General features: G+C 40.2%; 1 protein-coding gene and 1 pseudogene across 1 annotated transcript in view; both read right to left on the bottom strand.

Moving 5' to 3' along the window:
- LOC137889266 (putative helicase mov-10-B.2) overlaps positions 1-533 on the bottom strand; it is a 13790-nt gene extending 13257 nt beyond the window's left edge. The window contains exons 1-2 of the mRNA XM_068733042.1: positions 255-533; positions 71-173 (exon numbers count right to left, since the gene is read on the bottom strand). Coding sequence (XP_068589143.1) covers positions 71-173; positions 255-388 — 237 coding nt within the window. The 5' untranslated portion in view covers positions 389-533. The remainder of the gene's footprint in view (positions 1-70; positions 174-254) is intronic.
- A 102-nt stretch (positions 534-635) lies between these two features.
- Positions 636-9866, bottom strand: LOC137889088 (putative helicase mov-10-B.1; annotated as a pseudogene).
- Positions 9867-16182: the final 6316 nt, after the last annotated feature.

The raw sequence follows: 16182 nt of genomic DNA, 5'->3' as shown, positions 1-16182 counted from the left end.
AACATGAAATACAATGTTATAAGTGCATAAAACATAAATAAGTGCTAAAACATAACGCGGAAGTGCAAACCGTGGAGTTGAAGCGAATCGTATCCCTTCGTCTTGTTATTTTGTTGGACACCTTCAGGGCATAGAGGACTGAACCGAAGTTTGGATCTTTGGTCCCTGCATTCCTAAAATACACATAAAAACATTGAATTCCGGAAACATTTACAGAACTGTCCCACATATCCCCATAATGTAGAACAACTGACCTGCTCCTGAACTCCGTGTTGTAAATATCTCTCAGTTCAATTCTGTCTGTGATGGATGTTCGATCACTCTCCTTCAGGAACTCAAAGAAGTCGATTCCAATTTGGCAGCGAACAGACAATTTCATATTAACCATGATGGAAGACTGCTATGATGATCGAAGATATCCAAAGAAGAAAACGCCTGAGTCTAGATACAGTGTAGCGCTCATCAACCCGCAGCTTTAATTTGCTTCTCAGAGGAAATACCGGAGATTCTCCATTTTAATCTCTGAACAGTTCACAGGGGCGGTGTTTCTCCGTTTCTCATGTTAAGGAGCGGCGATACTAAGGCGGTGAAGCTCGGGTATATAAAGCAGGTGCACCCAGACAGCCAGTCAGTCCGGAGAAACGAAACTTAAGACGCTGATCCCGTTAAACCGAAATGACTAAAGCGAAACTGCTAACAATATAAATTTAAAGGGTTCAGCAGTAATATAGTACCATTATATCCTCATATTTCTGCTGCCTACTTATACTACTACTACTAATAATAACATTAATAATAAAGACAATAGAGTAAAAAGTTCCAGTATGGTCTTTAAATTATGAATGGAAGGTCGAAATGTTTCCATACAAGATTTATTTATACAATTATGTTTCGCTATAAGTGGTCACCTGGGGGCTTACATGAAAATAGAAAAAGGGGATTATAATTAGAACGAAAATATACCTTTATAACTGATTACAATGGAGAGTAACATTTGTGGACTCAAAAGTAGACTTATCATCTAGGAAGTACTCCAAGTAATTCATTAAACATTTTGTAGGTCTTAGATACATAAATCATTGTAGAAAACAGTTATAACACAAATTAACAAACACTGAGTTGTGACTGTGTTCTTAATCACACAAGATGCTCATAAGCAGACTTATAATCATTCTTCTCTTTGTGATCTTTCCAACAATCATTTGAGTATGAGACAAATAAAAGAGGGAAATACTACAGGTATACAAATATCTATTGACTCAACTACAGTATGTTGAGTCATCTCATTGTTCCAGGAAGTTCCGCCATCATTTCTTGTTCCACAACATCTCGTTTGCAAACCAAAAAGTGAGTCAATATTTTTGACTGTCAGTTTTCAGCAGGTGACAGCAATTGTTACCACAGAAACACAGCTGTTCTCTTTAGAATTCCCTTGGGAAACCTGATAATTAGATCGGCTTCCTTAATAATTTGAATTTCTGCAGGAAATCTGAGGTGTAGGCAGTGATTCAGAAGTCAGAAAAACAGGCCTGTATTTACCTGTATTTTTGTGAAACAATATTGTTCACACAAGGTTAGTCTGAACATAATGAAAGTTATACAGTATATACTTATGTTTATAGCCCAGTTCCACATAACTCACTAATGTTGTTGGTAGATTTGTAAGATTACTTACAAAGTCAAATCTAATAGGAAACATATCACTCTAATTCTATTTATGTATCATTCAAATATTTTTAGAATTTAAATAAAATACAATTGTATAACAATTGATATGCTTTTAGACAGGCAGTTCTGTCTTGTGTCTGTTTTAAGTGAACTCCACACCTAGCTCTCAGCTTCTCAACCAGTTCTTTATTTTTACTGTTTTATGTTAAAGACTGGAGCTTCAGATGGGTGTTTGAGGTCTGTTGGTCCAGCTGTTGCTGCATCACTCTCCACTGTTGTGTGTAGAATAAAGGTGGACAGACAAACATCCCTTAGTCTTCAAGACGATTGTCAGACAAGAGAAAGACATATAGTATGAATTGTGTGTGAGTATACGTGAATGTGCATATTACCGGAGGCTCGTGAGTGTACATTAGTCAGATCTTCCTCTGCATCAGAGACTGTAATGCCACGGTAACCCCCTTCTTTGAAGCAGTAATGGATGAATCTAAAAAGAGAAGTCAGTTTATGAGGCATTAGTTGGAGTTAGATATGTATTCACTGAAAGAGAATTAGACTGATGACGACCTGTAGCCTTACTTGTTCCATCAGGTCAGTTTTCAAGACTCTCGGGTCTCCAACCACAATCAGCAAGGCTCGTGCTCAAGTCATTGCCACGTTGAACCTCTGGGAAGATAGTGTCAGTTAGTGTGCACGTATTATTGAGTGACTGTGCATCAAACTGCTTGTACTACCATTGTGGACAGTACTTGCCACTCCATGGAAGATCAGAGGGAAACCCTGAGACAAGGAGAGAGGAATGAGAATAGGGGTGGAGGAAGAGAGAGACTTGGTTAGTGTGTGTGTGTGTGTGTGTGTGTGTGTGTGTGTGTGTGTGTGTGTGTGTGTGTGTGTGTGTGTGTGTGTGTGTGTCTGCATTACCTTCTTGGGCAGCTGTTCCCATTTGCAGTATGAACTGCATGTCATTTTATCAGCATAAGGTTGAAGTCCATTATAAAAGAGCTCATTGGGAATTTTCAGAATTGCAGGATGGGACCTGAGAGAGAGAATAGGAAAAGAAAATAATTTCAAAAATGTACACCAGGGACAAGCTTTGACAAAAAAGTGGACAGAAGTATCAAAGAGTGGTTTCAAAGTAAAATTGCGAGATGACAAAGCAACACATTTAGGCATCTCTCCTTCTCACACAGTAGTTCTGCAGTAATTTGGTTACAAAGCGATCGTTGAACCTGTGCTCCTCATGTGACTTGTAAAGGTTGATGTCGTTCATCAGACGCGCCAACATGGATACGCCTGCATTGTGCACAGAGTAAATGTCTTTAAACTTCCTTAAGCTCAGGCAACAATAAACAGGCTTCAGACAGCACTTAAGTGAAAGTTCAAGATCTGTTCAGTTAGTAGCTTCAATTTTCACTGTTATTTTCAGATTTTGCATTAAATGAACGTAACCCTAAGATACATCAAACACTTGACTATATGTTATGTTAAATGTTTCAAAGAGTTCTCACCCATGCCATGTTTCTCTGCCAGTCTGGACGAGATGACAGGGCCTAACTGTTTATGGTCTCCAGCCAGCACTACTTGGCATTTCTCTCGTTTCAGAAGGCCATTGGAACAAACCCAGAAATATTAAGGGCACACCTATGGGGCCGATTACACCGAGGCGCGTCGCAACAGGCACGGCCGCTTAAAAAACGCCCCTTGGCAAAGCGAGTCTTGCAAAACAGCTGATGAGCAGGTGGAGCGGGGGTGCGTGCGCAACCAGGCAATTCAATGTAAACAACGGGGAGGGAAAGGATTAAATGCAGATATCGACACTTGCTGTGGTATTGAAATACGAGAAGGGGGGAAATTAGAAAGTTAATCGTAATTAACTATCGCTAATATCAATGTTCTACCGGCATCAAAACAGGAAGTCAGTGGTAAACTATCAAAGCCCGCCTCTTGTTTTATTTGATTCGCTGCCTCGGTCATGTGTGACACTGACTCCGTGCCTGGCTCTTTTGCATGGCCTGCCTCATCCACATGTAGATACGTATAATGATCTGAAGGAATCCCCACAGTCACTAGCCTGACGAGAGGCAGGGAGAGAAAGACATGGTGGATCTGTAACTTTCTTGCATTTCGTTAACTTTCTTAACTTCTCACACCTCTGTTTGATATAAGTTGATGAAATGTAAATGTGAAATAGGGAGTGACATGGTCACATGAAACAGGCCTGCTACTGTAAATAGATTAAGTAAATAAAGTACTTCACATTGAATAGACAATCCTACTTCAAGTGGATCTGAAGTCATTTGTATATCGTCATTTTGAAAACATTCAATGTATAAAAATGACACATAATGCTAAAATTAAACATGTTTGCCATTATGTTATGTTTTGCATGGTCACTATAGCTCAGTGTGTGCTTGTGTTAGCCAGGAGAACAAAACGGGGAACACTGTGATCTGTATGTTGATGAATCATAGGTGTAACTCTAATTATATTAACGATGGCTGTCACCAGCAAGCCACTCTATTGAGCCAGCATGCACATTGCCACACCTAATTGCAGCCATTAATTATATTACTAATTACACCTGTGCTTTTCCTGCTGTGAAATGTTCTGTAAAATCCTTATTGGCTATTTAAAGAAACATATAACAAACATAAGAACATACTGTACCTTCCTGCAGTTTGCAGGCTGGTGACTATGATCTTATGCTCTATCAGCTTAGTGTCTCTGTTTCATGACTCAGGTTGCAGCAAAACTATAGAAAACCACAAAGCACATACGCACATACGTACATATAGAACACATACATGTGCACAGGCCAAATAAAGTTAGTCGGGATAGGAGAGTGAAAGATATTTGATCAAGGTGATGTAGCAGAACTCTTCATAAATGTGCTGGTATGTCTTTGAGGATCTTCATCAACAGTTGAGATTGTGGTATCTGTGACTTCTTGCCAAATATGTGTGTTGTGTTGAGGCCAATGATGAGGTTTGTTTATTTTTGAGACACAGAGTATACAAAAATTCAGACCTTTATATTTTGGGGAATATTTCTCACAGGGCAGCTTAGGGCATACATGCGATACACATTGTCTATCTTTTCTTCCAGAATCTTCTCACAGAGATGGTCAGTTACACTGTTGGAAGGAGCGCAAGCCAGGATGTTGCATGACGGCTGCGTTTTCACTATCTGCTTGATGGCTTCCACCAAAGTCATTGTTTTGCCTAACCAATACATGTTAAAAAAAAATACATTATTCCATATGTAAATATATACTTAAATCAATAATACTTATTAATACATCAGGAGGCTTTCACGCGCACATTCATGCACCATACCTGTGCCAGGTGGACCAAAAAACAAATACGGGGCAGGTTTTGCAGAAGCAGCTACAATGTGTTCAATGGCCTTGCGTTGCTGCGGGTTGTTCTTAATCTCCATCATCTTAAAATCAGAGAGACAGAAGTGCAAAGAAATAATATCAGCGATGAGTTAAAGTTAAAAGAGACACATGCAAATATGTTTACATGCACAGGGAAAACTGAATTTTAGGGACAGATGGGATGAAAGGCACAAAACGGTACTGATGGGAACATGGGCACCTTGACTGTATCACATGTGTTGGATGTTTTGTCTGGATTCTCGACCTTGAGGTAGTCTGACCTGTGTAGATGTGACTTGTGGGAAGAACATTGTCCAGTAAGGAGCAGCACCTCCCTCAGATTGTTCTTGCAGACCAGCGCTGCTGCTCTATGCTATACGCAGGGGCATACGGTTGATAGAAAAGTGTAAATGGAACCTCATGCCCTCCTTGAAACAACTCCAGGAACCTGCATTCAAATTCACATGTTAGTCCTGTGTGGTACTATGGACTCAACAACTCAACAAATTCAATTGGTGAGCATTGTGGAAAAAACCCCAGAGCCAACTTAAAACAACACTGAAAACAAGAAGCATTTCTAGTGCCCTGTCTATACAGTACTAGAAATAATAGGACTACTACTTTTCTCCCCTTTCCTATGATGCCTTTGAAGAAAGGCAGTGATCATTGGTGTCATCGGTATTTGTATTATCCTTTTCCATACATTTCCCAAAGCCACAGAATCAAAACCAGATTTAATTGAAATGGACAAACAGTAAAATAATCTGTGTCAACGTCTTCGAGGATTCAACATTAAATCCCATTTAACCCACTTTTGATGAGACAATTGTCTGTTCTTACCCTTGATCACTGAATTGCAGGTAGACCTTCTCTGCGACCACATGTTGGATCCAGATTTTTTTGGGAAAACTCAATGGTGACGTCGTAGAGACACCTGCAACCTGATGACACAAAATGTGGATGTGTTACTCAGGGTTTCAATCTGAAAAGCAAAAGCAGTTGTCAGTCTTTATGTCTGATCGTGTGTGTGTGTGTGTGTGTGTGTGTGTGTGTGTGAGAGAGGCAAATCACCTGCAGAAAAAGGTCTTTGTTGCTTTTGTGTCTGAACATGGGCACATCCTGGTTGAATATCTCAATCTATGTCTTCAGCTGGAGCTCCTCCAGACACAGCAGCAATTGGAATCTCTGGCGGTAGTTGTTCCAGTTCAGAGGCATCTTCTCCAGGTCCCTAAATAGATTCCAATGAAATTAACAATAGTATAATTTCTACAGGCATGGCACACCTGTTTCCTGCCTTGTCTCGGTACATTGAATCTAAAACTTTCTCTCTGAAAAAGGCCATGCGAGAAGGTATAATTAATTATCTTAATAAATAAATATTGGATGATTTCATGAGTAATGTTGTACAGCATAGTCAACACAGTTTCATAGATACCATGAAGATTACATGACATTAACTTGTCATACCCTTTAGCAGGGTTAAATTAGATATTTAAAAGATGTAAACAATTTAAAAATGTGGCTTTAATTAGAAAACTATGCATTTATTATAAACCACATGAAATAACAGTGATATTTTCTTACATGTTGGATTCAGCATTTTCATTGTCAAACCACTTAATGTGTTGTAACAGTTGCTGTGGCTGAGCCTAATCTAGCTCACGAGGCAGTTGCAACAGGATTATGAACAGTAACTTGTCTCAACTGGATAGAAAATTACAAATACTTTAATTATGCAAAATGGCAAAAACTACTTCACTATGACCAGTCAGTGAAGCCTCCTGTTTCTGTTATGACTACAGCTCAAAGTTGTTGTCTCTTGTTCTATAAAAGTTGTTGAATTCATTTCATTGTTGATGTACTATGTACATTGTTTGAGTCATTATTGTGTCACATCACTTCCTGTGTTGTTTTTGTTTCTGATCCTTGTGAATCAGCTATTAAGAATTGTGTGCATGACATGGACTATTGCTGTAAAGAATTGCTCATTTGTCATTGGTGTCAATATCCAACAGCCAATGACAACTGCACCTTCTCGTGTGGGGCATACTTGTGTGTGTCTTTGTCATGCATGGACCAAGACGGAGTTGCTTCATAGTCTTGATAATCTTTCCATCAGTCTGTGACAGTGAAAATGTTCTTGATGAGATGAGAGGCCCGAAAACTTCAATAAACCGCACAACTGTCTGTTGGGCACAGGAAATTAATTTGAAAATTGTCAGTATTATCATCAGACTTAATGCAATGTTTAAAATGATGTTATTATTAGTATTATTTTTTATAATCTCACAGATTTCTCAGCTTGGTCATTAAAAAGCATGGCTTATGAGTCCTCTTGGTCTCACCTTGTTTGCATACACAGTGAAGCAGATCTTCTCTTCCACTGAGAGAGGGTCTGAGGTGACGGTGACATCATGTTTTTTGGACATCAGCTCAGCCCTGTGTTGTTGGATGATAAGTAATACAACAAGGCTAGTTTGAAATTATTGTAACAGAAGAAAATCCCAGAAGATGAGCAGACGCACAATAAAGTTAGAGAAAGAAACCATTCAGGGCGGCCCCTGTCCTCACAGCCCTTAACCACACGATCGAAGGAAGGTTTGAGGGCTTTGTAGTGTTTGCAGCCTACTTTATATGTGCGTCACAGTTGTTGGGAGCAGTTACTATATTTTTATAGACACAAAAAAATGTTTATGTAGAAAATAACTCATATTTGCTTTATAACAAGCAGTAACAGTGCTTTTAGACAGGGAGGAAGTTATAAACACCACAGAATTCCTGCAGGGTTTTTTTTTTCTTTTGGACAAAGCAGTTCCATTAAATTGTCAATACCACTTGTGGAGGACCTTGGAGGTCTATAAACTCTTAAGAGCAGGATTTTTAATGTGCTTTTCAACACAGTGAAAAGACTTTCAAAGGACTCATTTAAATGAGTCTTTAAATAGCAGCAACACCACCACCTGTTCTTTCAGTTCGAGAAACATTCATGAAAATAAAGTTTGGAGGGTCTGACTCAATGGGAATTGGATGTGGGCATTGCTGCTATTATATAGCCAGGCTTCAATTAAAAGCCTCAAATCATTAATTTAAAATGTTTTGTTGGTAAGACATTGAATATTCAGCAGAGCTACCTTTGTACAATTATTGGGCGGGCCCTGATCAGGCTGAACATGGCAAGGAATTGTAAACTGATTAGCCGGATTTGATGACTGAGCAGGGTGCACCATTCACTTTCTATCGCATACCAAGACAGAAATAGAGAAAGCTAGTCGCACACTGGGTGCTGGCCTTTCCTGGGAACATTCAAGAGTGCTATCATCCTTGTGTCCTTGACTCAAGAGATATGAGTAAGAGTTTGCTATATTTTGCACACAATCAGAGGATGATTCTGATGCTGTCAAGGAGGGATAGTAACTCTCTCCAGGTGGGGGCTGGGGTGGCTCCCCTTCAAGGTTTCTGGCTTGCTGTGTTATGTCTTGTCGTTGTATTGATTGGAGATGGAGCAGATGAGTGACGCAGGAATTAAAATGGTTTAAAGATGAACATTTTTAATCCTGATTTGTTGAGACAAATTCCAGCCGCCCTAAAAAAGATGTCGATAATCCCAGAAAAAAAGTTTAAATTGTCAATAAAGTGCACTGTATTGACGGTACATGCAGTTGAAAGCCAGGTGTTCAGTGCCAACAATCTGCTGAATCTCTCAACTGATAAACACCAGTGTTCAAGGAGATGAGTTTGGTCAATATAACTTGTTTCAGTACTTCTGATTGCTCTGTCCAAGTGTCATTTGATGCCCAGTTGTTAGCTTTCCCTGTAGGTTTTTGCTCCTCTTATCCTCACACTGTTGTGTAAGATAAGAGGATATACAGGTCATCTGAGAATCTGGATCCTGCAGCAGTTGGTGGAATTCTGTTTTCAAGTACACTTGCTGGTTTGTTGCCAACTCTTTCTTTTGCAGCTGTCCACAGATGTGTCATGTTACGTACAGGGGTTGATGAGGAGCACTGCCTGGATGGTAGTACAGGCTGGGCTCTGGGTGTCATTTGTTCTCCCATTTCCCAGGGAAAGGATTTATTGTTAGGCTTAGCACCTGTTTCTTAACAGTCTTGTAGGTGTTATTTAGCCATGTGTTAGCATTCTCTTGTCCACTGTTTTGTGTCCATGGTAAAGAGGTATCATTCGTTCCCATAAAAAAAAAAAAGTGGTTGTAGCCTTCTATCAGCAAAAGAATGTAAGCAAAGCGGAGAGCAAGCAGCAAAGCGTCTGACACTGCGCTCGAAGAAAGCAGGAAGCTTGGAACTGCAGAGCTATTTCTATTTTCTCCTGTCCATCAGGGCATGTAAATAGTAAAGTTTAGAAAAGGATTAGGAAAAGTTAAAAAAAATTCACATCACACCAATCAGGTTTCAGCGTTGCAACGATCTGCCTGTGCGCATGCACGTCAAACACATTTGGAAAAAGATCATTTGAACTAAACTTCATTTATCTATGACTTTTAACTCCAGGCATGTCATGTTTTTTAAAAAGTTATGATACCTGAATAGTATGGTACCTTTTGTAATCACAATTTTGAATTTGTTTGAGCTTTGGAATTATAATTGAAGGCTGTCTTACCTGTACTGCTGAAACAAATCAGACGAGCTTCAGTCTTTTGGCGGGCCTGCTGAAACATCTTTGCTTCAACAATGGATGTGTTTTGTGGCCCATTCAGGTAACCAGATGTTCCCGGTACTGTATTCTGGACAGACTGCACTGCAGGCGATGTTGCCTGTAGTGGCTGCCCTTTCTGCTGGTGGAATAAGCTCATTTGGTCCTGATGATACTTCAAAAAAGAACCAGAGAGGATCATTAACCCACTGTCTGCAGTATGAGTATACTATGAGCTGTGATTATTGCAAAACCGCTAAGCCCTATGTGCTTGCATTAACATTTAGTCATGACAACAACATTATAGTCCCTAATATTAATAGATAGGTGGCATGTGAACTTTGCCAAATGGACCTGAAAAAGCAGTAACATTAGCTAAACAGCCTTGATCTCAACCACAGCAAATGGCAGAAATATACACATTTACCAAACATACAACGGTATAGTAACTTACTTTATTGGCAGACATCAGGTAACTAGCAGCACTGGAGACTGGGGGAAAAGTGAATTTGAAGATAAACAGAATCACAGAGTGTATCCTTGCAATTGCTGGTGATGCAGCTTGTAGGATTTCAACAGATGTGCTGAAGTGTGTTTCCATTGAAATAACATCTGGTTTATGTTTGACTCATGTTTTAATTCTCTATTTACATTTTAACTTTGGCCACTAGGGGGCAACGCAGACTAATGTTTGCTCTATGTGTTTAAGCAGACACTATTCGATATATTTAAAAAAAATAAAAGTAGGTCTGCAATTTTTGCAAGCTGTTCAAATTGGTAGCTTGCACTGTCCCTTTTGTGACTTTTTTGTGTGGTTATTTGTTTGCACTCTTGAAAGGTGCAATATAAATTATGATTAATGTTAGCTTCTTGTGTGTTTCTGCAATGCTTTGTTAGCTAAAAGTGACTATATCCCAATATTTATGGTAACACTATAATATTCCTGTCAGAATTTAAATTCATTTTAGAAAACATGTAACCTGACAAATCAGGGTGGATGTGTTTTATGTTGTGACGTAAAACAGTAAACTGAGGGGTGATCTCATGGGGACAGGTTTTATTACCATGGTTATTATGATATTATTACTTCCTATGTTAAACTCATATTTCAATATGTATTTATTGTTATTGCACAAAGTACAATGTGTTCAGGTGCATACAAATAAAATGAAGTATAGACAGGGACTATATGAGGTAAAATTGTGGTGTACAATATGTGCAATAATTCCTCAGGAGCAACACTAGAGGGTTGGTGTCTATGCTTGTTGTAAGTTTCAGGGTTCAGGAGGGGTTAGTTTGTGTGTGTGTGTGTGTGTGTGTGTGTGTGTGTGTGTGTGTGTGTGTGTGTGTGTGTGTGTGTGTGTGTGTGTGTGTGTGTGTGTGTGTGTGTATCTGAGCGTAGGAGGTGTCTACTGATGACTCTGAAGAAAGTTTGGAAGTGGCCAAATGAGGCTTAGAGGAACAGGGGGTCGGGTTTGTTTGACACAAAATCCACAGAACAACCAGAGGTGTTTGTTTATCCTGATCAGTGTTAGTCATGTGCATGTGTCTGTTTGTGTGTGTGTTTCTGTCAGCCTCATATCTGTCTGCCGACCCATGTTTGTGTTTGAAGCTGAATGCTGTCAGACTGCACAATGACTCAGTCGTCCAAATTGTCTTACTGTACGATCACCTCTCTCTCTCAGTCCTGCTTCACCGACAAGTGACTCAGTGGTCGTTTTGCTGTCCTGGTGGCTACGACCCCACATGAGTCCCAATCACGCCCACACAGCAGAGCTCATGTCTCTGTGTGAGAGAGACACAGTGCCCCTGATAGCAGTGTGCATGTGTAACTGTTTATCTGACAAAACGTCGATGCATTTCTGTGTCAATGACCCACAGAGACAGCAGAGCCAAGAAATTACTTAAATGGCCGCAGCTGCATATCCATGGCAACAGGGTGTTTTAATGGAGGGACATTATGGGCTGGAGAGCAGGGTAATGACCGCTCTGGCCGTCGGAATGCCTTGATCTTATCACCATGGCGAGAGGGGATGCTCCTACTTTCTGATAGTCTAATAGCCCCTGCTCTAATAGACAGGCGGCCTGGGCCACCGAGGTCACTCAGAAACACAGGACCCTCCCACACACACACACACACACACACTGGCACAAACACAAAGCCATAGCGCTGCTTTTCCACAGAAGCATAAGCACAAAACTGTGTTCAGTTTTCCTGTCATAGCTGGTTAAAGGGTCCTTTTACAACACTGCCTGTGTGACAATTAGACATATAGTATATTTGTGAGGGAAATGTAATCAAAGGACATTTCTTTTAGGAGAAGAAGAAACAAGGGAATGGACGAGGAGAGAGCAGAAGAAAGATAAGAGTTTGTTGAAAACTTGTTTGCAGAAGAATTGCCTGTCACTTTTTGGCAACCATTACACACTCTAGTACTCGCATACTCTTGCAAATCTCACACAGCACAGCGGAGTGTATACATGACCAAATCCTATAAGTCCATTTGAATACCACAACAGTCTTCTTCTAATCTGTTTGTTTGAAATTTGTGATGAATCGGCAGTTTTCAGCAGACCCAGTGCAGGCCTTATCCACACCTATTTGTCCATGTTAAGGGTTGAGTTATTTCTCAACACGATTGGTTGAATGCCAATGGAGGAGTGTGTGTGTGTGTGTGTGTGTGTGTGTGTGTGTGTGTGTGAATGTTCCTCTTTATCTCACTCAATGAGTGAGTGGAGGTTGGCTGTAAGGCTATCTGTCCCTCTCAGACACCCAATCTGTCTCTGTCACTGTGCCTGCAGCCTGCGCACACACACATACACGCTCACACAGACATACATTGATGAACTGGAGTCAGCAACGTTACCTTTGTTAAATGCTGATATCGCATCAGTAGCACGTTATTGGGTATTTAGTACTAGCCAGACCAAAAATAACTCGAACGAACGACTGAAGTGAGAAGATTTGGTTGTAATCAAATTAAGAATCTTGAAGTTGAATTTCTCAAAGTCCCTTTCTCTCTCTGTCATGACAGGTAGACACACGGTGCTCGGGGTGAGAGCTGCGCCTGTACTGAAGTGTCCCATTGAGTTTCCTGAAGTGGACTTATCTCCTACCATCCCTTCTCGCGTCTCACTCTTTCCTGGTTCTAGACAGGGATGAGCGCCACACTCATCCAGCCCTCCTCACACCAGGGAGGCCTCTCTCTTCTGGGCTCAGTCCCACACTCAGACCCCCTCAACCACACAACCTCCTTACAGATAGTCAAGGTAATGATCTAGTGTTTGAAAACTGTACAGTTGATGGCGTTGGTGATGATGTTGACAGAAATATTGATGCCACCGCCAAAAATACGGCTGATTCTGATTGGACAGAAAAAACACAATCATGAAGAAAGGCATACATCCTCAATGCCTGCTGTATGGCAACTAATATTGACATACTGTACATATTTAAAGATCCCCTCCAACCATGTTTCTTTATTTTGGGAATTTTAATACTTTATGAGATAGAGATAGTAGGGAGGTGAAAGGAAATGATGGAAACAGAGATGCCACAAAGGTCCCAAGCCAGATTTTTTGCCCAGATTTTTGAGTGAAATTGGAAATGTATCAGACCATGCTGTGCAGTACCAGCAGGTTAATGTTGTAGTAGTGTAGAGTAACTATACACAGACATCTACTTATTCTACCATCTGGCTGTTAAGAAGTTTCACCAAACTGCATGTTCCGTCTCTATCCCTAAAGGTAGTGGTCACAAGTGCAACATATCACAGCACACTTAATAAAGTTGACTTTATAGGCTTTCCTTTGCTTTCATGTTATTCATCTTCTTTTCCCACACGTGGCACGAGGGGCTTAAGAAATCCACACAACACCTATTCATCAAATAGGGCACATATTGTCACATAATTCATATAATTTACTGTGACACGTTCGTTTTTAGGGATGTGACACTAACTACATACAGGGGTTGCAGTGAAATTACATTGTTGTGCTAGCTTAGCGTTGTAGTGAAGTTTCTGTAAACTCAAGTGATGTATTTGTACAGTCCCAGTACCACTAATGCAGCCATATTCATAGCACCATAGATTCAACCACAACTGCAACAATAGCCTTAGCATTAACCACCGCAGCCAGGCAGAGCAGCTGTGCTCAGCTGCGCATCACATCATCCTCCTTTCTATAGTATTTGCAGAACACTTCCCTAAACTGGCAGTGTATTATAACTTGATTACAATTCGGAATCATTTAAACAAATAAGAGTTCAATTGAAGGAATTATGTAATTTAAATTTCACACAAGGTTGAAAACAACAGTGAAAAAAAATATTTATATATATACATATATATATATGCAAGCAGCAATGCGTGAGGTCTGCCCATGGGACAAACACAAATAGATGTTTGAAATACTGCAACTGTCCAGCTACACTGAGGACACACACATATATACAAACACTAAAAGTAGCACATCAGATTAAACAAATGAGATTAAATAGTACATCAAATGCTATTCTATGCTAATCGTGTTTGTTTAATTTGTATAGAAAATGAAGTGGAAAAACTTGATATGATTTTGCGTGCTCACATTATGTATCATCATGATGATATATTGTTTCTATAGGTTTTCTTTCATATATATCTACATGTAGTTTAGCCTGGTGTGATTCTTATTGTTGTGAAGTGGAATCCTGTTTATTGATTTTTTTTTGTTACTCGTAGTAGTAGTATGAGGCTTTTCAAGCAGCTTTCGTTCTCCCTCCTTCACTCTCCCTGTTTGACTCTAAACTGTAGGGTGAGACAGTGTGTGTGTGTGTGTGTGTGTCGCTGCAGGTGGATTATCACTTCCAGGGTGGCCGTATTCACCAACTAATCCAAGACACAGATCGCCTTCAACATCACCTTCAATGTGTAGCTCCATCAGATTATGTTATGTTCCTTGTGCTGTTGTTGTATGCGGTTTGGCTCTCTGAGTGGTAAACAGCGTTGGTGTGTGCTTTAGTGTCTGATAAACACATTAGACTGCTGTTTACGCTCCCCTAAACTGTCCTGGTTCAAACACTTGATAGAGACGGAACTCCAAGCCAATAATGAAGATGTGAGCATCGTTATAGTACTGTGACTAGTGAGAACAAAATCATGCTGCCCGAGCATACTTAACACAAGCGCACACATATACACACTTTATGAGCTAGTATCAGGGTTTGTATACAGTATATCTATGTGCATAGTGGCGTAGAATTTCCCTGTACAAGGGGTTTTTGTAATACCATGAAACAAATATAGTTTATGCGTTTACACCCTCTGTGTATGTGATTACCTGGTGTAAATGGGTGATCATTTTACACCAGGTAAAACACTGTACATGCCAGAGTAATGTTCATGTGTTGGATGTATGATCTGTAATATACACCTAGGATTGTAACGTTGTTGCTGCTGCCTGCCCCCACGGAGAAACCGTTTTCCAGTCTAAAAGTCTGAGTCGGCTTTAGTTACTGGAAGAGGACGTGGACACAGCACGGTATTGCCAAAACAAGGTGTGGTGTGTCCCAACCTTTGTGGCTGACAGTGGGTATAATTCAAATATCACAATTACTTTAGGCATTGGGAAACCAATGTGATGCGTCTCTTCTCTCCTGAGCTGTTGTCTGTAATTAGGCGGATTATTTTTGTCAAAATTTACCTTAGATTTCAAAATCTGTGTTAACAAAGTGCAGATATTAACAGTAACAGTAAAACCTTTCATCTATTGATGTGTAATAGAATAAAATTCTAGATATATGAGCTCAGGCTCCAGATTTGGGTGCTGTAGCATTAGTATCAATGCTTGGTTAAGCCTGTGTGAAAGCTCTATTATACTTGATTGAATTATCTCCTTACAGAGAGTGGGAGGCCGCAGCATAAACAAGTCACTCTGTACGGAGAGAGGGACAGATGAGTTTCCTTCTGTTGTTTTTGTTACACCAGCACTTTATTGTAAAACTGAAATGATATTGTTCCCGTGGCAGCTTTGTGTAAATGTTTTGTGCACAGTATTCCTCCATTTCATGCCGAGCGCTCGCTCTGTTTACCACTGTTTACTGAGCGACTGAGGCTACTGTACTGTGTCCTTGCTCTCGATCAGCTGTCTCAAAGCTGGTAGAAGGTGAACCCCCAGTCGTTCGTAGTGTGGAGGCTTTTTACTGCTGCACCGGCCTGCAGACATCAACAGACAGTTGTGAAAACGAGACATAAAGTTAAAGATAATCCTGAGTTTTTATAATTCTAATGTTTGGGCCAATCTAAGTGGAAAGGAAAATTAAACATTGGAGAAAACTGCAACCCAAAACACAAACAACACATTCCACAAGGAGAGTGTTTGTTTGTGTGGTGTGGGTTTGAGATTCCTTGTACGAGTGAATTTGTGTGTATCTTTAGTGGTTTGTGTTTTTAAAGGTGAGGAGTTTAGCAGACTGGGAGTGCAACGTTGGCTCCAGTGATGTGGTA

This window comes from Cebidichthys violaceus, unplaced genomic scaffold, assembly GCF_023349555.1.
Source record: "Cebidichthys violaceus isolate CVI_PGR_0920_01 unplaced genomic scaffold, fCebVio1.0.p SCAF_6, whole genome shotgun sequence".
NCBI lineage: Eukaryota > Metazoa > Chordata > Actinopteri > Perciformes > Stichaeidae > Cebidichthys > Cebidichthys violaceus.
Note: the sequence above shows the minus strand (reverse complement) of the source record. Positions and strands in the feature narration are given on the sequence as shown.